The sequence below is a fragment of the Eumetopias jubatus genome, unplaced genomic scaffold (assembly GCF_037043125.1).
Source record: "Eumetopias jubatus isolate StellerSeaLion01/CBP00866 unplaced genomic scaffold, mEumJub1_p1.0 scaffold_17, whole genome shotgun sequence".
NCBI classification, from domain to species: Eukaryota; Metazoa; Chordata; class Mammalia; order Carnivora; family Otariidae; genus Eumetopias; species Eumetopias jubatus.
In genome coordinates this window covers 56,249,776-56,275,437 of record NW_028274823.1, presented here as the reverse complement: position 1 = coordinate 56,275,437, position 25,662 = coordinate 56,249,776, and the positions used below count along the sequence as shown (strand labels likewise).

The window sequence follows — 25,662 nt, the reverse complement described above, 5'->3', positions numbered from 1 at the left end:
CAAATTACAGAGTTTGCATAAGTTGACAGGTAAGTGGACAAAGGACAAAAGTGGACAATATGCAGAAGATATTACTAATCGTTAAATTAGTAAAGATTTTTCAATCTCTCAAATAATCCTAAAATGTGAAATAAAATGAGAGTTACCTACAAAGTTGCAAACATGCTAAAGGAGAACCACTGGCAAGACTGGCCAGATGGGGCCCTGAGGAACCACCAACAAAGGTATCCTGGTATAAGGTTTTTGGAAGAGGCCACTGTGCTCAGCCACGCCCCATTCCCACCCCCATAGGATTCTCAGTCCTTCAGGTCACAGCCACGGACAAGGACAGTGGCCTCAATGGGGAGCTGATCTACCGAATAGAAGCTGGGGCTCAGGACCGCTTCCTCATCCACCCAGTCACTGGGGTCATCCGTGTCGCCAATGCCACCATCGACAGGGAGGAGCAGGAATCCTACAGGCTGACAGTGGTGGCCACCGACAGGGGCACCGTCCCTCTCTCGGGCACGGCCATCATCACCATCCTTATCGACGACATCAATGACTCCCGCCCGGAGTTCCTCAACCCCATCCACACGGTGAGCGTGCTGGAGTCGGCTGAGCCGGGCACGGTCATTGCCAACGTCACCGCCATTGACCGCGACCTCAACCCAAAGCTGGAGTACCACATCATCGCCATCGTGGCCAAGGACGACACTGACCGCCTGGTGCCCGACCAGGAGGATGCCTTTGCTGTGAATATCAACACAGGTACAAGGGCCTGCTCCCCTTCCACCTCACTCCTGACCCCCTGCCCCAGCCTCCTAGCCCTCAGCTTTCTTCCTGATCCTCCCTTCTTTCTGTTCCTCCCCGTTCCCTCAGCTGCACCCGCTACCACTCTCCCCCCAGCCCCAACACCACACTGTCCCCTCTCTTCTCCCTCTCTCCCCTGGCTCCTTCCCTCTCTCCTCCTTGTATCAGCTCCATGTCTCCTTTCAGTCTCCCTCACTCTGCCAGTGTTCCGTGAGAACACCTCACCGCACTCTTGCCAGTGCTAAATATTGTAGAGCTTTCGTGTTTGTAACTGTATAGGAAAACGGTACCTTGTTTTAATATGTATCTCTTTAATAACCAGGTGGTTGAACGCTTTCTTCATACCTATGCTAGTCATTTAAGTCATCTGTAAATCTTATATATACCCTTGATGATTTTCTTACACTATCACAAAAGAAACAACTGTGGTTTATCTTTCATGATCTATGCAGCTTATTATCATTTTGATGGTTTTACCATTTTCCCAATAGTTTCATGGTTTTACTCCTCCAGGGAGTTAGGAAAAGGGCATGAGACCCCTACAGGTATACTCCTTGAAAGGCCCAGAAGAGTGACAGAAAAACTAATGTGGCTATGACAAAATTCTAAAAAGCATTGTTATTCAGAAAAATGCATAGTAGAACAGCAATGAGATAGCAATTGTCCATATGTAATTAGCAGATAGTAAGATGCTGGACGGTATTGAGTATTGGTGACAATGTGGGGACATCAGAACGCTCACACATTACTGTAGGAGCTTAGACTGCTTCCACCATCTAGACAGCAGTATAGCACAAAGTCCACTCATACCCCATGATTCAACAATTCTGCTTGTGGGTATATGTCCCAAGGATATTCTCAGGTCAGTAACGGGACTGTATGCCATGTTACCTGCCATGTTATTGGTGGTGGGAGTTGGAGGCCGCCTGGGCATCCATCCCTAGGAGATTGGAGAGTAAAACATGGCGGGAGTACACCACGAATACTATGCAGCCGTCCAAAGCGATAGATTAGATTCACAGAGAAATGTGGGTAGACCTTAAAAATAACTACTTACTGAAAGAGTAAGAAATAGAATGGCAGATATATACATATCACAGTCCCACTTATGTAAATGTAAAATGCACACACACACACACACACACACACACACACATACATGATTTTCAGGAACACTTTCAAATGAAAAATATACTTCAGCCTATTACAGTGATTGACCAAGGGGAGAAGAGGGGAGAGGAGATACATACATAAAACAAGAGTGGTACCAGCGACCACAGGGTGCACGAACCCAAAGAGTACGATTCACTCAACATGCACCTGAGGCCCGAAGGGAAAAAGAAGACAGGAGAACCGGAGCACTGGAAGAGTTTAGATGGGTTAGCCCTGCCCCGGGGGAGCAAACTCCCTGCTGCCGTGGTTGGTCAGGACCATGGAAAGCTGTTCTGTGCCCCGCCCCACTTAATGCTGGGCTGGTGCCTCTACCACTTTTCTCGGCTCTCTTCTCCCTCCCTGCAACTGACTGTCTTCTCTCTATTTTTCTTTCCAGTGTCCTCTCTGCTTTCCCTACCCTTCTTGCTTACCTTTCCTCCCCTTTCTTCTCGTCGGAGCCTCAGCTCCCTGAGTGCTCCTAACCAGTGGGGCTCCCCCTTGCTCCCCTGGCTTCCTACCCACCCCCTTTCCCTCCCACTCCCTTCCCTCTCAAACCTCCTGCCCTGGGCTGCTCTGAATCCTACCGCCCCCCCCATGCCTTGCTCTGCTCCATCCCCTCTGCACCCCGAACTAACTGATGTTAACCCTTTCTCTCTTCCTCATGGCTGGCAGGCCTGCAGGTTTGAGCTCGGTTTCTTTGTCACTTCCCACCTCATCTCTGCTTCACCCCATTGCCTTCCTCCATACCACACCCCTGCCACCCTTCCTGTCCCGTGGGGCCCAGGCCAAGGCCGGGGCCCAGCCTTCGCAGACTGAACGCAGCCACCCTCTCCCCATCCTCGCTCCCCAGCCTCGGGGACGGGGAGCGAGAGTAGGAAGAGGCGGAGAAGGCAGCGGCCCAGGGTAAGTGACCGCCCGTGGCTGGGAGCCCGAGGAAGACCGCAGCCCAGCTGGGGGTCTGCCAAGGGGGAAGGCAATCCCAGAGGCCACACTGCCTGCGAGGGAGCTGGAGACAGAGAGGGAGTTTCACCTAGGATCAGGCCCCCAGGCCCTCCAACAGAGCCCAGCCCTGAGACTGGCCCAACTGGGTCTGTCCAGCTCGAGCCCCAGCCTCTGGAGGGTTCCTCTGTGATTCAGGGGCAGGCAGGGGCTGGGGGGGCGGGGGGCGGGGGGCAGGAGAAAAGGAAACAACTCCTTGCTAGTATTAACACAAGATGGTGCTCCTTGCCCGCAATCAGGCCCTGTCGTGCCCTACTTAATCAAGGCAAAGGGGTAGGCCTAACTATCCAGCCTGCCCCACCACTGTCCCCTCCAGAGAACACCCTCAGGGATTTCTAGCTGCCTTGACCTTTTTATACTTGGTCTCCCTAGAATATAGGCATTGTTTAAGCTGTGATAAAATGCACCACATTAACCATATTTAAGCATACGGCTCAGTAGTGTCAGTATACGCAATTGTTGTAGAATACAAGCATTTTTGAAACAAGCAATTACATGGCACTATGTGTCCAGCACCGTTCTAAACCCTTTGCAAATATAAACTCATTTTAAGGTTATAATCCTCAAAATAGCTCTATGCGATAGATACTGCAATTATCCTCATTTTATAAATGAGGAAACAAGGTGCAGAAATGCTCAATAATTTTCCCAAGTTCACCTGGCTAGTAAGCAGTGAGTGAGGGGCAGAGTGAGGTGCCCCCATCTTGCAGGTGACTGTGGTCTCATCCCAGCCAAAGATGTCACCGGCAAGTCCCTGTTCTACTGGGGATCGCTGCCCTTGGTGTGGTTTGGGGGAGCTAGCCAGGAGAGCCCCTGGGAGGCCCAGATGTTATGAGGTTCCCCTCAAACTGAACCTAGTCTGGTCTACAGGGTCCGTAATGGTGAAGTCCCCACTGAACAGGGAGCTGGTTGCCACCTATGAAGTCACTCTCTCGGTGATTGACAATGCCAGTGACCTACCAGAACGCTCTGTCAGTGTGCCAAATGGTAAGACTCCCCCCCCCGCCCCCGCCCCACGCCCGGCCCCGGCTTCTGCCCATTAGGGCAGGGACAGCAGGCTGGGAACAGGCACAGGCCTGCCCCCAGGGACGGAGCAGCAGGACCCCCTCACTGCAGGGGCTGCCAGTGGTCAGGCTACGTGAAGGGTATGAAGGGCGGCCGCTACAGGGAGGCTCAGGGTGGCCCTGTGTCCCAGTTGTGAGAGCTCAATGGTGGGGGATCCAGAAGCCCAGAACTGTGTGTGATCTTGAACCCAAAGGCTCAGAGTGGGAAGGAGGTTTGGCAGAGGCTGGACGGGCATTGAGAAATCGACCGGCCAGAGTCCCACCTCAGAGCCAGTGGGGAGCGTGTGGCTGGCATGTGTGACGGGAACCCCAGATCCAACGGCAAACTGTGGGGTCAGCCCAGAGGAAGGAAAGCGTGAGGAAACGTGAATGTCCATGGAGGCCAAGACACCACTTTGGAGGGCGCAGGCACCAGAGCAGAGAGGGGTGCAGGCCACTGCCCTACTCGCAGCCTGAGGCATGACTGGGAGGGGCTGCTAAAGGAGTGGATTTTGCATGGGCAGAGCCTGAAGGGGAGGCGGGTGTGGTGACGGGGTGGCCTCAAGTCACCCAGCTGCAGGGATGGGGAGATAGACCTGGCAGATATTGGCTGCTTATCTTTACAGGCCAGAGCCCAAGCTCTCAGGAAGGAAGAGCAGACCTGGCCATTGCCTGCATGTCCCCTGCTCAGAGGGCAAGGGCCCAGGCAGGTTACCTAGAGGGGATACCTCCAGACTAGAAGTAGAAGGCTGAATCAGGGAAAGGGTCTTCGACCCTTAGACCGTCACAGTCCTACCTCATTGGACAGGTTGGGAAACTGAGGCACAAAAGGGCCAGGGGCTCTGCCAAGGTCCACTCAGCCGGTTGGTAGAACTCAAACCCCTTCCCCTATGGAAGAGTGAGCGACCTAGACCAGGGGAAGGAGTCACATGCCACCACACGAGGGTTGGGTCGCGCTTCAGGGTGTCCCAGGAGGGCGGTGGAAGGCTACCACCCTCTTCGGGCTTGACTGACACTTTAGGAAGGCCAGGCCTAGCCACATTGGTGTCCCTCACGTCACCCTCACCCCCTGCTTCCACCCCAGCCAAGCTGACAGTCAACATCCTGGACGTCAATGACAATACGCCCCAGTTCAAGCCCTTCGGGATCACCTACTACACAGAGCGGATCCTGGAGGGGGCCACCCCCGGCACCACGCTCATTGCTGTGGCCGCCATGGACCCGGACAAGGGCCTCAATGGGCTGATCACCTACACTCTGCTGGACCTGATGCCCCCAGGCTATGTCCAGCTGGAAGACTCCTCAGCAGGTGGGTGGGAAATCTGCCAGAAGGGCCCTGGGGGGCATGGCTCTGTGCCTGCTCAGCCTCCACAGGGGACCGTGGCCCACGTGTTGCCCTCCAGTCGGGGCCTCACCCTAGCCCCTCGGTGGGCTGGGCCAGATCCAATATGGCCAGCATTCCCGTCACTCCCAGATGCCCAAACTACAGGAAAGGAGAGTACCTAGTCCCGGGTGGGGTGGAGGCCCCCTCTGAGGTCTGCTGGACCCCCGGGATACTCCACCAGCATCTCTACCACCCAGCCTTCCACTATGAGTCTCACTTAGGGAGCGAGAAGGCCAAGACAAGAATCTCTCAGAGGGGGCGCCTGGGTGGCTCAGTTGGTTAAGCGACTGCCTTCGGCTCAGGTCATGATCCTGGAGTCCCGGGATTGAGTCCCGCATCGGGCTCCCTGCTCAGCGGGGAGTCTGCTTCTCCCTCTGACCCTCTTCCCTCTCGTGCTTTCTATCTCTCATTCTCTCTCTCTCTCAAATAAATAAATAAAATCTTTAAAAAAAAAAAAAAAAGAATCTCTCAGAGGAGGTTCTGGGCTAGTTGGTACTCATCCCTTTGACTTGTGAAAAGCCTTCTCACCCCTCCGGTAAGGAGAACAGCTGGATACCAGTTGCCGTGAGGCCTCTGGCCTGCCTGCCCCTGGGCACTGCTGCGGGGCCACCCTCCTTCTTCAGGGGGTCACCCCTGCCCCTCAGAGTTCCAGATCCTTCTCTTTATACTCTGGAGAGCTTCCATGAGTGAGGAGCGGCCAAACCAGCAGTGGGTGCCTCTGTGTTTTAGGGAAAGTCATTGCCAACCAGACGGTGGACTTTGAGGAAGTGCACTGGCTCAACTTCACCGTGAGGGCCTCAGACAATGGGTCTCCGCCCCGAGCAGCTGAGATCCCCGTCTACCTGGAGATCGTGGACATCAATGACAACAACCCCATCTTTGACCAGTCTTCCTACCAGGTGGGCAGCCAGGCAACAAGTTGGGTCAGGACCCAGGCCCGGGCCTTGGGGCCTTTGGGCATCTCCCACCCCTACCCTGCTGGCCTCTGCGCCCCGCAGGCGTGGCCACCCCATGAGCAGCTTGGTGCCCTGGGTTGTCTACCAGGTGAGCTTTCCGGGCAGGGGCGTAGACACTAGGCCTGACCCGAGCCCACTCTCTTCTCTCCCTGCCCACTGGGCTCCAGGAAGCTGTCTTTGAGGATGTGCCTGTGGGCACGGTCATCCTGACTGTCACCGCCACAGACGCTGATTCGGGCAACTTTGCCCTCATTGAGTACAGCCTCGGGGATGGAGAGGGCAAGTTTGCCATCAACCCCACCACGGTGAGCAGGCCAACTGGGTGGTGGGAAGGGTGCAGGGGCAGAGGCTGAGAAGCCACCACAAGTCGTCCCAGCTTCTGGGTCCTGCCATTGGGATGTCTGTGGTCTCAGAGGTTTTTCCACCAAGTCAGCAAGCCCGGCAAGAGTCCCAGACATCCTGTAGACTGTGGCCTTTCTGTCCCTGTGGCCAGAGTTTTTTGGAGCTAGTTTTTTGGAACTTTGTGGGACAAAAAAATTCTGAGATGTGTCCCCACCAGACTAGAAAACTTGACTCGGGTCCAGGCGACTGCTTTTTAAAACTGTCAAAAGAGAGGTATAGGAAGCTCTGCGGCAAGTGGACACAGTGTTCGAGCTCCTACTGTATCCATGGCCCTGTATCAGTGCTGGGGGGCGGGGGAAGAAGCCTCCATGCGTGCCTCCCCCATGCTGCCATGGGTCTCAGACTTGTGGGAGAGTAGAAACTCAAGAGAAAGGATGGGTGATGATTTCAAATGACTGTAAATTGGTTCAAAGCTGCTGTTTCAGCACAGGGGGAGACCACTGTGGCCTGGGGGTGGCTGGTCAGGCAGGACCTTCCCCAGGGATGGGGTAAGAACTGGACTTTCCCTCCTACAGCCTCTCACTGCCCACATCCCCCTGCACTCTGCCCCATCAGCAGGCTTCTGTCCTTCCTGCTCAGTGTGAATGATCAGTCATGCCCCTGGCCTGGCACTGTGAACAGCAAATGCTCTACACCTGGCCAGGTAGCGAGCTCCAGCCTGGGCTGTCCAACCCATCTCCAGGTAGACTGGAGTCGTGAGGGCAAGCGGAGCCACTGGAATCCAAGCTCCCTGGGGGTAGGGGCTGTTGTCTCTTCTGTTCGGTGCCGTGTCTCCAGAGCCTAGAACAACGTCTGGCGCAGAACGAATGCTCAATAAATAACAGTTGGATTGATGAAGGACCTGACTCTACCCTCCCCTTACTAGGGTGACATCTATGTGCTATCCTCTCTGGACCGGGAGAAGAAGGACCACTATATTCTGACGGCCTTGGCCAAAGACAACCCTGGAGATATAGCCAGCAACCGTCGAGAAAATTCGGTGCAGGTAAGGGCCACGAGCCCAGGCCAGGGACCCTAAGAACTGGAATTGTGGAGGCAACAAGCAAAGCCTTAACTTTAGAGAATGCTGCAGAGTGGGAGCAAGCCCCCCCGCCCCCGGGCCCGGTCCCCTCGGAGACGTGGTGGCAGCAGGAGACAGCAGGAGCTTAGCTGGGTGAGTCAAATGGCAGTGGCTTAGGGAGATGGGGACTCTCTAAGAGAAATCTGTTGTGCCCAACCCCTGCGAAGACAGTGTTTAAAATACCTGAGTGTAACCCAAGTAAAGCCTGGGGCTCCAATGTCCCACTATCCATGGTGTCCCAGTGAAAACAACAGTCCAGCAACTAAACATAATCATAACACAGTTATTTTCATGTATGTCCCTTCAAGAACATTAGGAGGCTTTCCAGTTCTCAGCCCCATTCCCACTCCGGCTCTAGCCTCAACGCAGTTCCCCTGAGGCCAGCCTACCCCCTTCTAAGCTCTGTCCCCACTTCTGTCCAAAGTCCCATGCCTTGAGGCTCTGCTCTCTCCTTCTTTCTTCCCCGGTTCCTGCCTTGTCCAGTCCTGTGTTTCTGTATGCGGTTCTGCCGTTTCTCCCCACAAGAGCCTAACCATCCAAGGAAAACTGTCCTGGAGCGTGGGGGCTGGTGAGCAGCTGGGTGGGCAAAGACAAAGTCCTGTTAGCAGGTGTCCCTAAGGGGGAAGGAGTCGGGAGCACTCACACGCCCGAATCCCGTCCCTGTCACATTGCTGCGCGGGGAACAGCCCAGTATTTGGAGTCAGAAGACTAAGACTGCCCTCGGCGTTTGGCATATAACCTCTCTGAGCCTCAGTTGTCAACTCTGCAGGGGGTGGGAGGCCGGGGCAGCAGTGATGATGCCTCCTCCCCCAGGTAGTGGTGAGTCAGGGAGATGGGGAGTTGGAAGGTGCTTTGTGCACAGAACAGGGTTCTTAAAATCCTGAAGGGTTCTCGTGGGGATGCAGTCAGGCAGGGCCTCAGCAGCCAGGGGAGAGACGGCCTTCGGCCTGGTGTGTCCGTGGGCCCCACCCTGGCCCGGGGGGTTGGCAGAGGGAGCCAAGTTCCAAGCCAGACACACATCCCAACCAAGAGCGAACTTTTGGGAGTGGAGGAATCATAGGGCAGCCTTAAGGTAGAGAAATCAGAGCCAGATGTAGGGGCCACAGTGGGAAGGAGCAAAGGATGGAGTGGGAGGGGGGTGGGGAGGGCTCCTTGCTTCGGGACCCAGACACAGACACCTGGTAACCACAGGACTAGCTGCAGAGCATTAACTGGGGCGCTGTGCATCATGGGTGAACCTTAGCGGCCCTTGAGAGATGAGATACTACTGTCCCCAGCGCACAGCTAAGGGCACGGAGACTTGGCCGGTGGGGGACGGGGAGTAAATAAATTGAGGTCAGAATCCAATAGTGGGCACTGTCTACCCTGGCTTTTACTCCTGTATGACCGAATCACCCAAAGCAGCCCCTCAGTATGCTCCTGACCTTTGACCTCAACCTCCCCGCCCCCCCCCCAGGTGGTGATCCAGGTGCTGGACATCAATGACTGCCGGCCACAGTTCTCCAAGCCCCAGTTCAGCACAAGCGTGTATGAGAACGAGCCGGCAGGCACCTCAGTCATCACCATGATGGCCGCCGACCAGGACGAGGGCCCCAATGGGGAGTTGGCCTACTCACTCGAGGGCCCTGGCGTGGGTAAGTAGGCCGCTCCCCACCCGTGATGCCTTGGGCGTGGGAGGAGCAGGCGGTGGTGCGCAAAGCCCCAGGCCAGGAGGAGGAGGAAGAGGGGCGGAGGGACGTCTCAGCCAGAGCCAGGCCCGGCTCTCCTGTCCCACCCGCCAGAGGCCTTCCACGTGGACATGGACTCAGGTCTGGTGACCACAAAGCGGCCGCTGCAGTCCTACGAGAGGTTCAACCTGACTGTGGTGGCCACGGATGGCGGACAGCCCCCACTCTGGGGCACCACCATGCTCCTGGTGGAGGTCATCGACGTCAACGATAACCGCCCTGTCTTTGTGCGCCCGCCCAACGGCACTGTCCTCCACATCAGAGAGGTACCGCTGTCCCCTGGGCCTCCCGCCCACCACCATCTCCCTCCCGCAGTCACGCCTGGAAGAGTGAAAGGGTCCCCCGGGGAAGGTGGGGAAACTGAGGCCACTATGCCAGCGCAAGGTCCTGGGCCCAAGTCTAACTGTCACTACTGTGACCTTGAGAAAGTGACTTCTCTGGGTGGCTTTTCATCCGCAAAATGGGACTAAGAATAGTAGATGCCCTAGCTCTTCCTCCTAGACGTCTGCCAAAAAAGGCGGCCTCCCCGGACACCCACTTCCCCGTATCTGTGTCTCAAAATAAACATACATGTTCCTTCCGTCTGTCTGCTGTTCCTGCTGATACCCGGCCTAGGGACTGGGGATGGGCATCCAAATAAGAAACAAGGGGAAGTGGCTGAGGTTCCAGAATTCCCCAATCCTTCTTCCATCTCTTGATCCAAATTGCCTCGTAAAGGCAAGGAGCATTCTTTTATCCCCTGCCCTGCCCCCTCCTTCCTCTCAGCCCCCAGGCCGGACCTGCTCAGTGCTGGTCTACTCCAGGGATCTCCCACTTGTGCGCTGTTCCCCCAACTTCAGCATGCCTCTGCCTCTCAGAATGTCAATATCAGGTCCTTGTCACTGTCCCCACTTTGAGGTCCCACAGGAGACATATCTCCCAGGGCTAAGCAGCAGGAAACGCTGTGCCCAGACCTTGTGAGTTGCTTTATCCAGTGCCCACGGCAGTGAGGGAGTGGTCCTCTTCGAGCTGCCCACTGGGGAGCTCGGCGAGGCCAGCCCACGCTGAGTGACCCTGCAGGGGCTTAGTGCACAGACCTTGCCCCCCACCCCTCAGTTTCCATTTTCCTGCCAACCGTTTCTTTTTCTTTACCCTGATTTTTTTTTAACTTGTTCATTCTTGTTATAATTTATACGTTCTTGTAAGTGGTCTCAAATCTTTTTTGTGGAAGAAGGCAAGATATAAATTAATAATAATCTAGTTCTGGGCGCCTGGGTGGCTCAGTTGGTTAAGCGACTGCCTTCGGCTCAGGTCATGATCCTGGAGTCCCAGGATCGAGTCCCGCATCAGGCTCCCTGCTCGGCAGGGAGTCTGCTTCTCCCTCTGACCCTCCCCCCTCTCATGTGCTCTCTCTCTCATTCTCTCTCTCTCAAATAAATAAAATCTTTAAATAATAATAATAATAATCTAGTTCTTTTCCACAACAAAGGCCCAATTTGCTATGTTTTCCCCTTCAAGACACCATATTTTGAAAGATTTGTGTCTCCCAAACAGCAAGCATTTGTCATCATACTTGCTATTTTTTTTAAAGATTTTTTATTTTTTTATTTATTCATGAGAGACAGAGAGAGGGAGAGAGAGAGAGAGAGAGAGAGGCAGAGGGAGAAGCAGGCTCCCAAGGAGCAGAGAGCCCGATGCGGGACTCGATCCCAGGACTCCGGGATCATGACCTGAGCCAAAGGCAGACGCCTAACCATCTGAGCCACCCAGGCGCCCCATACTTGCTATTAATTAGATAACTACCATTTAGAGTTTCTGATTGTCCTGATCAGTGAGATACAAAGTAAAACCATGCTGAGCTGATAATTTTTCAAGTAAAGGCCAAGAAATGTGCTCTTTTCCTTGTGCCCTGTGCAGCCTTATTATGGGTCAGTGTATGATGTCCATCAGATTTCTTGAGATCTTAGACTTAACTCAAGGGAATCAAGAGCCTGGGGCCCAGAGAGGTAGAGTGCATGTCCAAGTCACATGGTGAATTCGTAACAGACTAGAACCCAGCTGTTGTCTCTATCCACCATGTCATCCTACCCACCTGTCCCTCATTTTCGGGCACCCCATTGGGTAGATGGTGTTTTCTGGGGATACCTAGGGCTCCTGTGATTACGGTAGCAGAGCACAAGACAGACCCAGGGACAGAGGGGTAGCTATGGCCTCAGCCTTTGGATTCCCCTTCTGCCTTCCAGTGGGATCCAAGGGATGGGGGGAAGCCCCTGGAAGGGCACTAACCCTGAGAGAGTGTGAAGCATGGTGGATGGAGACCAGGCAGGTCCACTGAGGGGCAGTGGAGTGGGGGTGGGGTGAAGGGATGTTCTAGCAGGTGCTCAAGACTCCAGGAGAGTCCAGCTAAGCCGGCAGACGTTTCCTAAGGCTGCTGGAAGGTGGCAAGGACAGTCTGCTGAGTGAGGAGAAAGAACAAGAGGGCCATCAGGGCCTGGGAGCTGGGATTCTCAGAAGCCCCAGGAGCCTCCCTGCCAAACCCCCCTACCCCCCACCGCAGGAGATCCCGCTGCGCTCCAATGTATATGAGGTCTATGCCACAGACAAGGACGAGGGCCTCAACGGGGCCGTGCGCTACAGCTTCCTGAAGACGGCAGGCAACCGGGACTGGGAGTACTTCACCATCGACCCCATCAGCGGCCTCATCCAGACAGCTCAGCGCCTGGACCGCGAGAAACAGGCCCTGTACAGCGTAAGGGGGCGGGACCCGGGTGAGGGGCGGGGCCGAGGGCGGGGCTTTCCTCCGGGCACAGGGCCGCCCCCTCCCCACCTAGAATGCCTGCCAGGGTGGTGAGCTGACTCCCCCGGGGGGAGACCTCCTCTGACTGTGTTCTTCTGTCCCCCAGCTCATCCTGGTGGCGAGCGACCTGGGCCAGCCAGTGCCATATGAAACCATGCAGCCGCTGCAAGTGGCCCTGGAGGACATCGATGACAACGAACCTCTCTTTGTGAGGCCTCCAGTGAGCTCACCGCCGCCCCCCCCACCCCCGCACCAGCCACACCCACACAGGGACTCACCTGCCTGCAGGCGCACATGCTCACCCGCCCCTGTGCACACTGTGCCGCTACGTGTGGTTACGCACGGAAACTCTGCATGCACCTCACAGAACAAATATTTATTGAGCAGTTGCTATTTCAAGGTACTACTCGGCAGTCAGAAAAGCAAACAGGCCTGCCTCGTGGAGAGGTAGCTCTCCTGATTGCACACACAAGAGCGCGCAAGAAAACTGAAATTCAGCTCTGCCGCACAGAGCTGGGGCTGAGCCCCTCTTGTTGACTCAGACTCTGCGACTTGGGGTTTTTTCTTGTGTGCACATGGGATGTGAGGTTCTCCGGGGACCATGTGAGTGCGGGTGTGTGCGCGCATGCACATGTATATGACTGTGCCCCCTTGCTCAGGTGTTCTGTGAAGCTCTTTGCTTCACAGAACAGGCCAGGCCAGGCCCAACCCATGCTTCCTTGATGTTCCAGAAGCTCTGCTCACCCCACGGGGCCTGGGCAGTGAAGTCCCTCAGCCCACAAAAGGCACTGCCTGGGGCCCTCCGACCTTGGCCTCCTGTGACCTCCCTCTCCCCCCCTGCAGAAAGGCAGCCCCCAGTACCAGTTGCTGACAGTGCCCGAGCACTCTCCACGTGGCACCCTCGTGGGCAACGTGACAGGCGCCGTGGACGCAGACGAGGGCCCCAACGCCATCGTGTACTACTTCATTGCAGGTGGGACCCGCGGGCTCATGCCCTACCGACCGTGGGGCTGGAAAGGACCCCACCATGCCCCACCCCGGCCCCACCCCCTCACCGTGCCATGGTCCCGCCCCCAGCCGGCAACGGAGAGAAGAACTTCCATCTGCAGCCTGACGGGCGCCTGCTGGTGCTGCGGGACCTGGACCGGGAGCGGGAAGCTGTCTTCTCCTTCATCGTCAAGGCCTCGAGCAACCGCAGCTGGACACCTCCGCGGGGGCCCTCCCCGGCCCTCGACCTGGTCACCGACCTCACCCTGCAGGAGGTGCGCGTCGTGCTAGAAGACATCAACGACCAGCCCCCGCGCTTCACCAAGGCCGAGTACACCGCAGGTGCCGGGGGCAGGGTCTGGGCCCCGGGGACGGGGCCTGGGTCCCAGCCCTGCCACTTACGTCCGCCTGCCCATTCCACAGGAGTGGCCACCGATGCCAAGGTGGGCTCAGAGTTGATCCAGGTGCTGGCCCTGGATGCAGACATTGGCAACAACAGCCTGGTCTTCTACAGCATCCTGGCCATCCACTACTTCCGGGCCCTTGCCAATGACTCTGAGGACGTGGGCCAGGTCTTCACAATGGGTAGGAGCCTCCACCCAAGACCTCTGTCACTGCATGGACTGTAGTCTGGAGGAGATGGGGTCTGTGTGGGCACCACAGGGTATGAGTGACTGGCCAGCCAGCTATGTGAATCCTTCCATTCACCCTCCCTAGATCTAACCCGTCATACAGCCAGCCCCTTGTGAATCCTTTCCTCCATCTACCTTTCTAGTCTCTGATCCACGTCTCCATCTCTCCATCTACCCACCTGCTTTCTCCTTCCTTCCTTCCCTCCATCTTCTCATCCATCCGTTATTCATCCATCCATCCATCCACCCATTCACCCACGCATGTGTCAGTCTGCCCCACCCCGGGCATCTGTCCATCCTTCCTCTCACTCATCCGTCCGTCCACCCATCTACCCATCCGTCCATTCATCCATCCACATGCCCATCCTCCTTTCCGTATATCCGCCTGTCTTCCCATTTGTGTACCTCTCCCCTCCCCCGGGTCAGGCATTGTGCTAAGCACTGGGGAAGCACGTATGTACCTAAAGGTATGCATTTTGACTAGTGCATTTGCCTGTGTGGATAGCTGAGCCTCTTGGGTCAGGTTCAAGAAGGTGTCCTGGTGGGTGTCCCATGACCTTACTTCTAGACCCCACCCCTTCCCCACGCTTGCCTACTGCAGTCTAGACTCCTTCCTTGGCCTGGCTTTCAAGGTTCACCAGGTCTTCCTCCCAGTCCCTCTTCTGTTTCCACAGCCCACCCACTACCTGTAAGGGCCCCGTGTCCACCCAAAGCTGAATGCCTCACCACTCCTGCAGCCTTTTCTAGACCACCCTCCGCTGGCCTTCGCTCTTTGTCTTCACCTCCTGAAATACCATCTTGACCTTCACCTCTGCCTTCAGATATGCTCCCCATTACCATCCTCTGGAGCTTAATTCACAGGCCACCTCCTCCGGTCACACAACCAGATGCCATCCTTTGTCCTCTGATCTACTGCTGCTCTTAGTTTAGTAAATTAAGGCACAGAGAGGCTATGTAGCTTGTGAACCCAGGTCTGCGGTCTTCTAAGACAAGACTGCCACAGCACCTCGGGTCATCTCTGTAGTACGGCTGTGGAATCCTGAAGTGCATGTGTGTGAGAGAGACAGTCAGTGGGGGACTCAGACGTGTTCCCTGGTCCCCCAGCACGGGACAGCAGAGTCCCAAACTTACCATCTTTAGGTCGGTGCAGCCCACAGCTGTGTTTGAACTTGCAGGGTTTAAGTAAAACTTAGAAGTACCAGTTAGGGCAGCAGTGGCTGCCTTCTCTGAGGATGACAAACAGCTGAGCCGAGGCCAATGCCACCGCTCCCTCAATGAACACTCACGTTCACTTGTCCCCACGCCTCAGTCATCTCTGCTCTCTCCTGGGCCCTGCGGGCACTTACGGCCTGAGATGCTGCCTCCCCTCAGTGTGTCCCCTGGCCCTCACCCCTCCCCAGCAGATTCAGGGGCGCTGGGTGGTCCCTGAGCTGCACCTGCCCATGGGCTCTTCCCGCAGGGAGTGTGGATGGTATCCTGCGCACCTTCGACCTCTTCATGGCCTACAGCCCCGGCTACTTTGTGGTGGACATCGTGGCCCGGGACCTGGCAGGCCACAACGACACGGCCATCATCGGCATCTACATCCTGAGGGATGACCAGCGTGTCAAGATCGTCATTAATGAGATCCCCGACCGCGTGCGTGGCTTTGAGGAGGAGTTCATCCGCCTGCTCTCCAACATCACTGGTGCCATCGTCAACACTGATGATGTGCAGGTGCCCCATGGAAGCGCCCCGGGTCTAGGGGCTGGGAGGGGAGGGGGACCAGGCCACAGGGACAGAGCATGGCGGAGAGATCATCGGTCTGAAAGGGGGTCTGTGCTGCCTCAGTCATTCCCTAGCAACGTGGCCTTGGAAAAGTCCTTCCACGTCTCTGGCCCTCAGTATCCTCACCTATAAAATGAGGCTAATAATAGTGCCCGGTCCCATGCAGTGAAGTGATTGGCATCATGCTTAGTCCTTGGGGAGCACTCAGCAGCGATGGGTTTATTGACAGGGCAGGCCAGGAGGGGCTCCCCATCCCATTCCTTGCTCCTGCCACAGCCCACCATGCCCCCTCTCGCCTAGTTCCATGTGGACAAGAAGGGTCGGGTGAACTTCGCACAGACCGAGCTGCTCATCCATGTTGTGAACCGCGATACCAACCGCATCCTGGACGTGGACCGGTGGGTGGGGTCTGTGCTCAGACCATCAGCCCCACCTCCCTGCCCCGGGAGGGACCCCCCCAAAGGAGGCAGATAACACCATCAGGCTGGCTGTGTGGGGGCTCCCCTCTCCGAGAGGGAGGCAGGGCCAGTAAAGAATAGTTTGGGGGTGTCCTCCACCCTCTGAGCCTTACTCTCCCCATCTGTAAAGTGTAAATACTACATGGACGGTGAGGAGCAAGCAGGATCTTGTGTTGAGGGGTGGTGAAACCTGTAAGATACAAGCTATTCTAGCTGGGTGGGATCTGATTTTGCAAGGCTTGGTGGGGTTCAATTTGGGGGTCAGAGGCAAGAGCTCTGCAGACATTTCTGCGTGGGACAAGCTCTTAAGGAATGGCTGAGGGGAGCTGAGGCCCCTGCCCCTCATGCAGAGTGATCCAGATGATTGACGAGAACAAGGAGCAGCTACGGAATCTCTTCCGGAACTACAACGTTCTGGATGTGCAGCCTGCCATCTCTGTCCGGCTGCCCGACGACATGTCCGCCCTGCAGGTAGTTCTGGGGGCACCCAGCCCCGCCAGCCCTCTGCCCTGGGTGCTCTCGCCCACTCATGCCTGGCCCCACTCCCCCAGATGGCGATCATTGTCCTGGCCATTCTCCTCTTCTTGGCGGCCATGCTCTTCATCCTCATGAACTGGTACTACAGGACCGTGTGAGTGACCCCCACCTCCCTGCCCTGGGACAGGCTGACCAGCCCTGCTCCTGGGACAGTCACAGAGGCAGGCAGGGCCCTGAGATGCCAGCCCTGTCCAGCCTCCTTCACCAGCCCCTCTCTCTGCTTCCCTCCAGACACAAGAGGAAGCTCAAAGCCATTGTGGCTGGCTCAGCAGGTGAGCAAGGGCTGTGATGGGGTGCTTGAGAGGGCAGGAGGGGCCTCGAGGGGTCTAGAGTGCCTGCCTAGGCCTCACAAGGCTGGCTCGGCTCCCCCGGCCCAGCAGGGTGCACCCCTCCCCTCCATACCCCAGCACTTCTCCCTACAGGGAACCGTGGTTTCATCGACATCATGGACATGCCCAACACCAACAAGTATTCCTTTGATGGGTAAGTGGGGTCCCTGAGCCCTCAGGGTGCACTTTGGGGAGGCCTGCCCGGGTCCCAATTGGAGTAGGTTCTCTACCACCCCTCAAGCTCTGAGGGACCAGACTAGCTAAAACTTGGGGCGGGGGTGCCCCCTAGTGGGCCAGTCACCCTTCTCTACACTCAGAAACTATTGGCTGAGCTGGGATCCACACCCTAATTGGGCCCCAGTTCCAGGGGACAGAGACTTTGGATACCACCTGCAGAGTGAGACCGCTGGACCCAAGCTGATCCAGACTGACACGTCACGCTGGTTCCTGCAGGATCCTAGTGTGGGAGGGTGCACCCCTGAGGGCCACAGGCGAGGGGCCTCCTTCTCATGGCCCTGAACCACCAGTCCCGTGCTGGCCAGGGAAGAGGGCAGGGGTTAGTGGTGAAGCTATGAGAGCATCTGTGCACTCAGGCTGTCCCTCGTCACTCTACCCCCCCCACCCCCCACATGCAGAGCCAACCCCGTGTGGCTGGATCCTTTCTGCCGGAACCTGGAGCTGGCTGCCCAGGCTGAGCATGAGGACGACCTGCCAGAGAACCTGAGTGAGATTGCAGACCTATGGAATAGCCCCACCCGCACCCATGTGAGCCAGTGCCAGAGCTGGGAGCGGGGGGGGGATCATGAGGGATGGGGGTGGAGGTAAAGCAGGTCTTGGCCACTGATCGCCAAGGAGCTGGGTTCCGGGGGTGGGGGGTGGGGGGATTGTCACTGCTCCGGGCGTGTATGTACACGTGTGTGCATGCAGTCTACCTCTGCTCCAGTTCGTGTTCTCTCCCCCCCCCAGGGAACTTTTGGGCGTGAACCGGCAGCAGTCAAGCCAGACGATGACCGGTACCTGCGGGCAGCCATCCAGGAGTATGACAACATTGCCAAGCTGGGCCAGATCATTCGGGAGGGACCCATCAAGGTGAGTCCTCCCTGCAGGCTCCTGCACCACACCGCCTCAGGGCCCTGCACCCAGACCTCTGACAGCACTGGCACTAGCTGCAGAGGATACAGGAATGGGGGCGGATCCTGGGAAACAACTTTTCCACCTCTAGGCTCAGCTAGATCTGCCCTCCACTGGGCAAAAGTGTGCAGAAAGAGGGGCCCGGGCACCAGGCTGATGGGGAGCTGCTTCAGCCTGCAGTGGCCTGAAGCCCACGTGGGTTCTGGCTGGTCACTGTCACCAGCAAGCTCTGCTCCCAATCCTCTACCCTCGGATCAGGTGCCTGTGATTACCTTCCATCACCCCCATCAGAGTTAGTGAGGGGTGTGGCAGGCAAGGGAGGGCCTTGGTGGGGGGGTTAACCCTCTCCCTCCCCCAGGGCTCACTGCTCAAGGTGGTCCTGGAGGATTACCTGCGGCTCAAAAAGCTCTTTGCACAGCGGATGGTGCAAAAAGCCTCCTCCTGCCACTCCTCCGTCTCTGAGGTAGCCGGGCGAGCCCGGAGCTGTGTGCTGTGCCCCAGCGCTGGGGGTGCTCATTCCCTCCCTCCCTCCCTCCCTCCCTCCGTCCCTCTCCCCAGCCACCCTCATCCTTCTCAGAGTCTCTAGAGTTCAGCAGCCAGGGCCAAAGACAGCAATGGGCAGGGTCCAGGAAGTCTACCTCCTGGGCTCCACAGTGGGCTTTCCCAGCGTGGGTACTGGGGAGGGTTTCTCAGGCTTGAGGGGCCCAAGAAGATGCCCGGGAGTGATGTCCTATAGGAAACTGGCTCAGGGTCAAACGGGTCCATATAGGTTTGTCTGCCTGCAGTAGTGTCAACAGTTTAAGAACTCAGACTTTATTTAAAAACCCAGATTTCCCGTTGGGCCAACAATTCCCAAATGGAATAGGCCAGAGCTAACAGTTCCACACGGGACAAAAGTGCCACATGGTGAGTTTCCACTATATCCTGTCACCCCTCCAACTTCACCTGTGGACACTCCCTACCTGGCCAGAGTGGATCCTGTTTGAGGACAGACTGGTAACAAATGAGATCCCAAAACTGCATCATAGGATCTTTATAGATCATTAAATACACAGAATTCAAGATTCTCATGGGAAGCCCACGTTTTAAGAACACCACCCTAAGTGTCCGTGGTGCCCCCCCCCTTTGTACCCAGTTTGAGAACCACTGTCATCAGCTAACAGGCCTACTGCAGCTCGAGCCCTGAGTTCCTTGCAGTTACCTGTGTGCAGGAGGGAAGAAACAGTGATACAGCAGGTGCGACTCTGGGGCCAGCCACCTGCTCAGCCCTTGGGCATGGCCCTGAGCCTGGGCGGGTCCCAGAGCCACTGGCGGATCCTGGCCTCTTGCAGCTGATCCAGACGGAGCTGGAGGAGGAGCCAGGGGAGCGCAGCCCTGCCCGGGGCAGCCTGCGCTTCCGCCACAAGCCGCCCACGGAGCTCAAGGGGCCCGACGGCAGCCACACGGTGCACGGCAGCACCGGCACGCTGCTGGCCACTGACCTTAACAGCCTGCCCGAGGATGACCAGAAGGGCCTGGGTCACTCGCTGGAGACCCTGACCACCGCGGAAGCCAGTGCCTTCGAGCGCAACGCCCGCACGGAGTCAGCCAAATCCACACCCCTGCACAAGCTTCGTGATGTGATCCTGGAGAGCCCCCTGGAGATCACAGAGCTATGACCAGACAGAGGGGGGGGCCCTTGCTGGTGTCCCCCATCCCTCCCAGGGCAAGGGCAGAGCAGGACCACAGTGTGGGCCCCTCCCCAGGCCAGCCAGGGCTGTACCACCTCGGGCTGGCCTGGTGGAGCCTGCTCCAGTTGCTCAGACTCTGCTTCTGCCAGACGCCCATTCAGCACCTGACCTCTACCTTCATAAAATTTGTTATTTTTTTAAGAAAACCAAACGAAAATGATAAGCACCTAAGGACAAGGTAAGGAGGGTCACTGGGGGTCCAGGAGTCTGAGGACGAACTCAGCCCAGGCTGAGCTCTAAAAAGGCCACGGAAGCCCTCCCCACCCCCTGCCACATCCCTGTCCATCTCCCCCTCCCCACCGCCCCGCCACGCCCAGCACCAGGGGAGGGAGGCCCAGAGCTGGCTCACCCCACCTGGCCTTGATTCCCTGACTTCAGCTCAAGTCCCAGTGCATTTCTAGCACATCCCTGGCTGGACACCCAGCTGGGCGCCGTGAGTGATCCCTGCCTCCCCACATGGACGTGGTCAATTGTCAGCGAACGGCATTCTTTACATTCCACTGGCTTCCTTCCCAAATGTGGCGGCTCGTAAAGAGAGAGGACTGGTGTTCCCTTGGATTCTGAATGTAGAGTGTTTGCGTGTATTCCTTTTTTAAATTATTCCCTCAACATTTTCCCCTTTTGTTTAACTGGTACTCACTGAACGTTTCTGGAATAGTCTGCATTTTAAATAAGAAAAACAACTCACAAGGAGGCAATTCAATTCGTCCTGGCTCAGTAAACTACCCTCGCAGTTGGCCTGGGGCAAGGGGGAGGGGGCCTGGTCAGTGGGGGGTGGGGATTCTCTTTGCCCACTTTGCTTGCTTTCTGCGGCCAAGAGAGGCCAGAGGACCCTGGACACCCACAGGTCCATGGCCCTGCAGCGACTCAGAAACCAAACGCTGGCTGAAGTGTTAGAGAAGCACTCAGGCTCAGGTCTGGTTAACAGACTTTATTTATTGTTAAATCACAGAAACTTTAGTGCAGAACAAACCAAAAAAGTCATTGAGTCCATTTAATAGCAACTGCACATCTCGCGGTCTCCTGGCAACTAGAAGTGGAACAGAAGAGGAGGCCCAACGGGAGAGGCAGGCGGCAGCCAAGGCCCCGGGACAGCACCCCCAGCACCCCTCTGACAGCCAGAGGCTTAGGAGCCTCTCATCCACATTTACATCCACATTTATCTGAAGGCCAAAAAGACCAGCTAGGAAATGGGGGATGGAGGTGAGGGGGCTGGGAGGCACTAGAGACGCATGAAGCAAGGCTCCAGCGGCCGGGCGGACACGAGAGCAAGAGGCAGCCACCACTGTCCGCACGCACGCACGCACGCACACACGCGCGCCAGGCCCACAGGACCTGCACGTGGAGCTAGCGGACGACATTCAGACAGGTTTCCCCCCCTCCCGCCACCGAGATCCACAGAACCCTGACCAAGGCATCACGAGGAAAGACACACACACCAAAGCTGAACTGGAGGGTGACCCGGGTACAGCCACCCCGAGACCCACCCAGGCCTCCCGGGCAGATGCCTCCCAAATCTCCCCTACGGTGAGAACTACGTGGTTTTAAAAAGCCTCTTTATTCTGAGCCTCTCATCTTTCATGTAACACCACCTTTGTTTTGCTTCTCTGGAGAGCAGCCCCGGAAGAGGGGAGGTCCCTGCTGAGGGGCAGGCAGAGGGCTCAGAACAAGGCCCCAGCCAACAGGATGGAGGGCCTCTGTCAAGCAGCTCTGGTTCACGCCAGCCCCCAGAGCCCCCCACCACCTCCTCCAGGGAACCACCATGCAAGGGCAGGCTGAAAGCCCTCCAGGGCACGGTCCGTGCTCACCCGTCTAGGCAAAGGAAAGGGACAGGGAAGCAGCGGGGGCAGCTGCAGGCCAGGCGCCTCCTGCACAGACAGCAATGCTACAGGGGACAGGAAAGGGAGGGAGGGAAAGGGAACCTATTTTTATAACAGAGTCAACAGATGAGAGTGTTCACTGCCCCAGACACACAAGTAGGAAAAGATGCTGCAGTTTCTCCAAGATGGAACGTCCCCCTTCTAGTTCCACACGTGCCGTTTGCAATGCTCCACAGCCTGACAAGAGAGAGGAAGCTGGCCTTAGTCTTCACGCGACAAACTCTACTCCTGGCCTGTTCCTGCAGCAGACATCACCCAAAACTGGAACCCATCGTCCCGTCCTAGTCAGCTGGACAGCACCCCACTTACAGCTGGGGAGCGTGTGGCCCCCGAGCGTCGGGGACTCCCCTAAGGCAAGAGTCGGGAGCAGCAGCTGCAGAGCCCCTGAGTGTTTTACCGGTGAGCACCCATGCAGGAGGGCCCGGGACCCCTCCACCTGGCTACAGGCGGAGTCCCAGCGCTCAGCAGGCGGCATGGAGGCCCCCTGAGGCAGAACTCACCCAAGACAGTGCACCTCGGCTCAGGCCTTGAGAACAGTGGCCCCACAGGCCCCCTTTGCCCAGGACGGCAGCAGGAACCTACTCCTCCCCTGACCGTGCTATGCGCTGGGGCCAGCGGGGCAAGGAGCTGGACACGGCCAGGTGGGCATCACCGCCCCTTCCCTGCAGGGGCCCAAACTGATGGCAACCAGGCCAGTGGTCATGTCCCACTGGTCATGAAGAACCCGCTGGAGGAAGAAAAAGTTGCGAAAAAGAACATTAAGTAGCTGACTGGTCCACACGTCCCCAGCCGAGCAAGCAGTGTGGTGCACCACTGGGGGCGGCCCGGTCAGGACAGCGCCACTGGCCCTGGAACCGCCGGGCAGGCACCAAGCCTCAGGGCCACTCAAGAACAAGGGCTCGGCCTTGGGTGAAGACTCAGGCCAGGCTCCAGCCAAGAGTGACCCGAGGGAGAGGAGAACTTGTGCAATCTCTAGGGTGGCCTCGTGCGAATCTGATCCTGACCCTGTCAGAAGGGAACTAAAGGCAAAAACAAGGAAGCAGAAGCAAAAAAGCCCTAAAAGATACCCCCACCTTTTACTTCTCAAAGGCAAGAATGTCGTCAGTCCTCCTGCCTTTGCTGGGCGGCCACGAAAAAGCCTAGCTGCTTCTATGGGCCTCCATGTTTTCCCTGACACGAAGGCCAGGTAGAGCTCCTGCCCCAGGGTTATCCCAGGAGCGGTGGCCAAGCTACTCACATTGCACTGGGTTGCTGCCTCCATGCTCTGGCACCAGTAGCTGGGGCCCCACACACACTTCTCGGTTCCCAAAAGAGGCTTATGGGCTGCAGGGCAGGCTCCAATTTTCTATGTGGTGAAAACGGGGAAGAATCAGATCTGCCCTACTGATCCTTTGCAAAACCAGAGATTATCCGCTTCGAGAAGCAGCTAGAACTAGAGCTCGGACATGCACTTCCAAAGTCAGTGCTGCTGCGGAAAGCCCTGTCCCCCTCCCACAGCCCATCCCCAGAGACTCTGGCAGAACCTCAGAGGAGCCCCTGCTCTATGCGGAACCGGCTGGGCCCCACGTTTTTCGGAAGCTTACCAAGCACACGAAGGAAGGGTCCATCACCTCCACCAGGACTTCTATTAGCACGGGCTCGTACTCAGTCACAAACTGATCACACTGTTAGGTAAACAGGGAGATGGGTCCAGGTCGAGGTGTGCCCACGCAGAGTGGGGGCATAAAAGAAGGGGCGCTACGCATGCTCTGCCAGCCCGGCACCCCCTTCCCAGATGCCCCCACCCGCACTCAGCCTCCCCTCAGCTGCTCCCGTTACTGCCCCTCCGTGGCTCCCCTTGAGCCAACAGACTCCTCTAAGAAATGGCTAGTTTTCCCTGAAAACTTCAATCGGGGGCACAATCGAGGAGCTACCCCAGCCTTTGCACTCCGCAGGCAGGTTCAGACCTTCTGGCCCAAAGCAGCCCAGGGCGTACCTGCTTCTGGTATGGCTCAGGCAGGAAGCTGCAGCCTTTCTCAAGAGCAGCCAGGATCTCCTGCTTTGTGCTGTTTTTCTCTAGGCTGTGGTCCAAATAGCTCACCAGCTTCTTGCATACCTCACAGAAGCCACCATCCTTGGGCTGAATCACACGCACTACACACAGGAGCACAGGCTCAGTGCCGGCAGGGCCCTCCCGAGCCCCCAGGGGCCAGCCAGCCGCCCCCTCACCCCGCTCACCAGGCAGCACAGGCAGCCCCTGGGTGGAGCACAGATGGAGCATGCCACACACGAGCTCAGGGCTTGCCTCCTGCAGGAGAATCGACAGGATGGAGGCGCCGTAAGTGTCCACCACCTCCTGGCACTCCTCAGATAAGGACGCAGGCAACTTTGAGCACACTTTATCCAAAGCGTGAAGTATTTCTTCCTGAAACACAGAACAAGAGGATCCTATTAGAAGAGAGGCTGGATAGGGCTGGGAAAGAATCTCAGAATACTAACATGACCAGGAAACCAGCCAACAAGCCAGCTGCTATTTCCTCCCCACAAAGACGAGACCTACAAAGCAGCCCGACCCCAGCCCAGAGGGATCCACCAGTGGGCGGCAGGTGTGCGGATTCCCAGGGCTGGTGTCCAATGCTGGCAAGGACATTGCTGGTTCTGCTACTAGGGAACAAGAACACCCTAGCATTCTAGAAATGCACATACCTCAGTCCTGTTGTTGTCAATGAGCTTGACCACCTCCTTCACCACGTACTCGCACACCTCACAGTAAACATTAGCCTTCGCCTGGACCATGTCCTTCTGTGGGAAGGGCAGGAGAGCACTTTAATGCTGAGACCCTCGCCTCACCTCACCCCCTGGGTCCTGCTGCTCTAAAGGGGAAGGGACACCCTGTGGCTAGGGACAGGAGAATGTCACACACAGGGTGGCTTCCTCCCAGTGTCCCAAGTTCCCGTCCCTGCTGGTTTTATGTGGTGGGAGACCCATCCCTTTGCCCAGTGCTCTACCACCACTACCTCCCACCACACAACCCCCAAAGCCACAGAAAAACCAGGAGTTCATACTTCAGGAAGACAGAAGCAATAAAACCTGCTTCGAAAACCTCAAAGAGCAGTCCGCATGATGTATCTTATCTGGTCACCATCATTTCAGCGTTCCAGAGTCATTTTGGGAAGGTGGGTGGGGGTGCAGGGCAGAGTGAGGACTCACTACCTGTCCGCTGTTTACAAGACAGAGCTTTAAACACATTTCAGGTCGGCTCCTGAGTTTCAAGTCTCACGAGTACCTGAGACTGCTTTCCCAGAGCCAGCCTCTAATAAAGTAATACTGCTAAACACAACTTTCTGTGACAATAGAGACATCTCCATCCCTGCTGTCCAGCAGAGCAGCACGGACCACACTTGAACCGTGGCCAGGGCAACCACGGAACTGAACTGTTTTAAGTTTTGCGTGACTTTATTTAAATGCAGTAGTCACATGCGGCTACAATATAAGCTATAACTCTCCTTCATCTCCTCTGGCTATTAATTCAGTCAGCAAAACAGGGCACTTCTGCCTCTCCAACTCCATCTGACTTCTTAACCGTGTGGTACAGACGCTGCACATGCTGAGGAAGGACAGCAGAGGGAAACAAGACCGCTAAAGGTCAAGTGACACGAAGTTCTGGAATAAGAAGCACATGCATGTGCCACGTGGTAAAATGTCATGGGGCCTGGGCCCTTTTTAAGAACTAAAGCGGGAGCCACATGAACACCGGGACAAGTCTGTTGACTCCTCCAGGTGAACGGTTTCAGGACTCAGTCTCTAACACACTGCTGGGCCCGTAACAGGTGCTGAACGTAAACTGCTTGGGGAATACTGTGGCTCTTTACCAAGTGGGCGCTAGGGAAACCACACACACCCCCATGCTCGCAAGCAGCACACCTAGAGGCTTCTGTGTG

The 25,662-nt window shown here is 56.7% G+C and overlaps 2 protein-coding genes across 4 annotated transcripts in view; one reads left to right on the top strand and one right to left on the bottom strand.

Moving 5' to 3' along the window:
• Nucleotides 1-20,560, top strand: part of CDH23 (cadherin related 23) — a 47,503-nt gene extending 26,943 nt beyond the window's left edge. For 2 of the 3 annotated variants that reach the window (XM_088020170.1, XM_088020171.1), the window contains exons 11-32: nucleotides 292-750; nucleotides 3,814-3,930; nucleotides 5,071-5,295; nucleotides 6,100-6,269; nucleotides 6,494-6,631; nucleotides 7,594-7,713; nucleotides 9,245-9,422; nucleotides 9,570-9,781; nucleotides 12,052-12,243; nucleotides 12,398-12,511; nucleotides 13,135-13,264; nucleotides 13,369-13,620; nucleotides 13,702-13,863; nucleotides 15,370-15,626; nucleotides 15,978-16,075; nucleotides 16,486-16,606; nucleotides 16,687-16,766; nucleotides 16,904-16,944; nucleotides 17,095-17,155; nucleotides 17,637-17,766; nucleotides 17,968-18,090; nucleotides 19,464-20,560. In XM_088020170.1, the coding sequence (XP_087876296.1) occupies nucleotides 292-750; nucleotides 3,814-3,930; nucleotides 5,071-5,295; nucleotides 6,100-6,269; nucleotides 6,494-6,631; nucleotides 7,594-7,713; nucleotides 9,245-9,422; nucleotides 9,570-9,781; nucleotides 12,052-12,243; nucleotides 12,398-12,511; nucleotides 13,135-13,264; nucleotides 13,369-13,620; nucleotides 13,702-13,863; nucleotides 15,370-15,626; nucleotides 15,978-16,075; nucleotides 16,486-16,606; nucleotides 16,687-16,766; nucleotides 16,904-16,944; nucleotides 17,095-17,155; nucleotides 17,637-17,766; nucleotides 17,968-18,090; nucleotides 19,464-19,790 (3,707 nt within the window). In that variant the 3' untranslated portion in view covers nucleotides 19,791-20,560. Of the gene's footprint in view, nucleotides 1-291; nucleotides 751-2,671; nucleotides 2,848-3,813; nucleotides 3,931-5,070; nucleotides 5,296-6,099; nucleotides 6,270-6,493; nucleotides 6,632-7,593; nucleotides 7,714-9,244; nucleotides 9,423-9,569; nucleotides 9,782-12,051; nucleotides 12,244-12,397; nucleotides 12,512-13,134; nucleotides 13,265-13,368; nucleotides 13,621-13,701; nucleotides 13,864-15,369; nucleotides 15,627-15,977; nucleotides 16,076-16,485; nucleotides 16,607-16,686; nucleotides 16,767-16,903; nucleotides 16,945-17,094; nucleotides 17,156-17,636; nucleotides 17,767-17,967; nucleotides 18,091-19,463 lie in introns of those variants that run through there. The other variant, XM_088020172.1, reaches the window with a different exon arrangement.
• A 218-nt stretch (nucleotides 20,561-20,778) lies between these two features.
• The window catches only part of PSAP (prosaposin), a 28,656-nt gene continuing 23,772 nt past the window's right edge, over nucleotides 20,779-25,662 (bottom strand). Inside the window, exons 9-14 of the mRNA XM_028109678.2 lie at nucleotides 24,428-24,523; nucleotides 23,960-24,146; nucleotides 23,718-23,875; nucleotides 23,326-23,406; nucleotides 22,980-23,087; nucleotides 20,779-21,919 (exon numbers count right to left, since the gene is read on the bottom strand). Coding sequence (XP_027965479.1) covers nucleotides 21,884-21,919; nucleotides 22,980-23,087; nucleotides 23,326-23,406; nucleotides 23,718-23,875; nucleotides 23,960-24,146; nucleotides 24,428-24,523 — 666 coding nt within the window. The 3' untranslated portion in view covers nucleotides 20,779-21,883. The remainder of the gene's footprint in view (nucleotides 21,920-22,979; nucleotides 23,088-23,325; nucleotides 23,407-23,717; nucleotides 23,876-23,959; nucleotides 24,147-24,427; nucleotides 24,524-25,662) is intronic.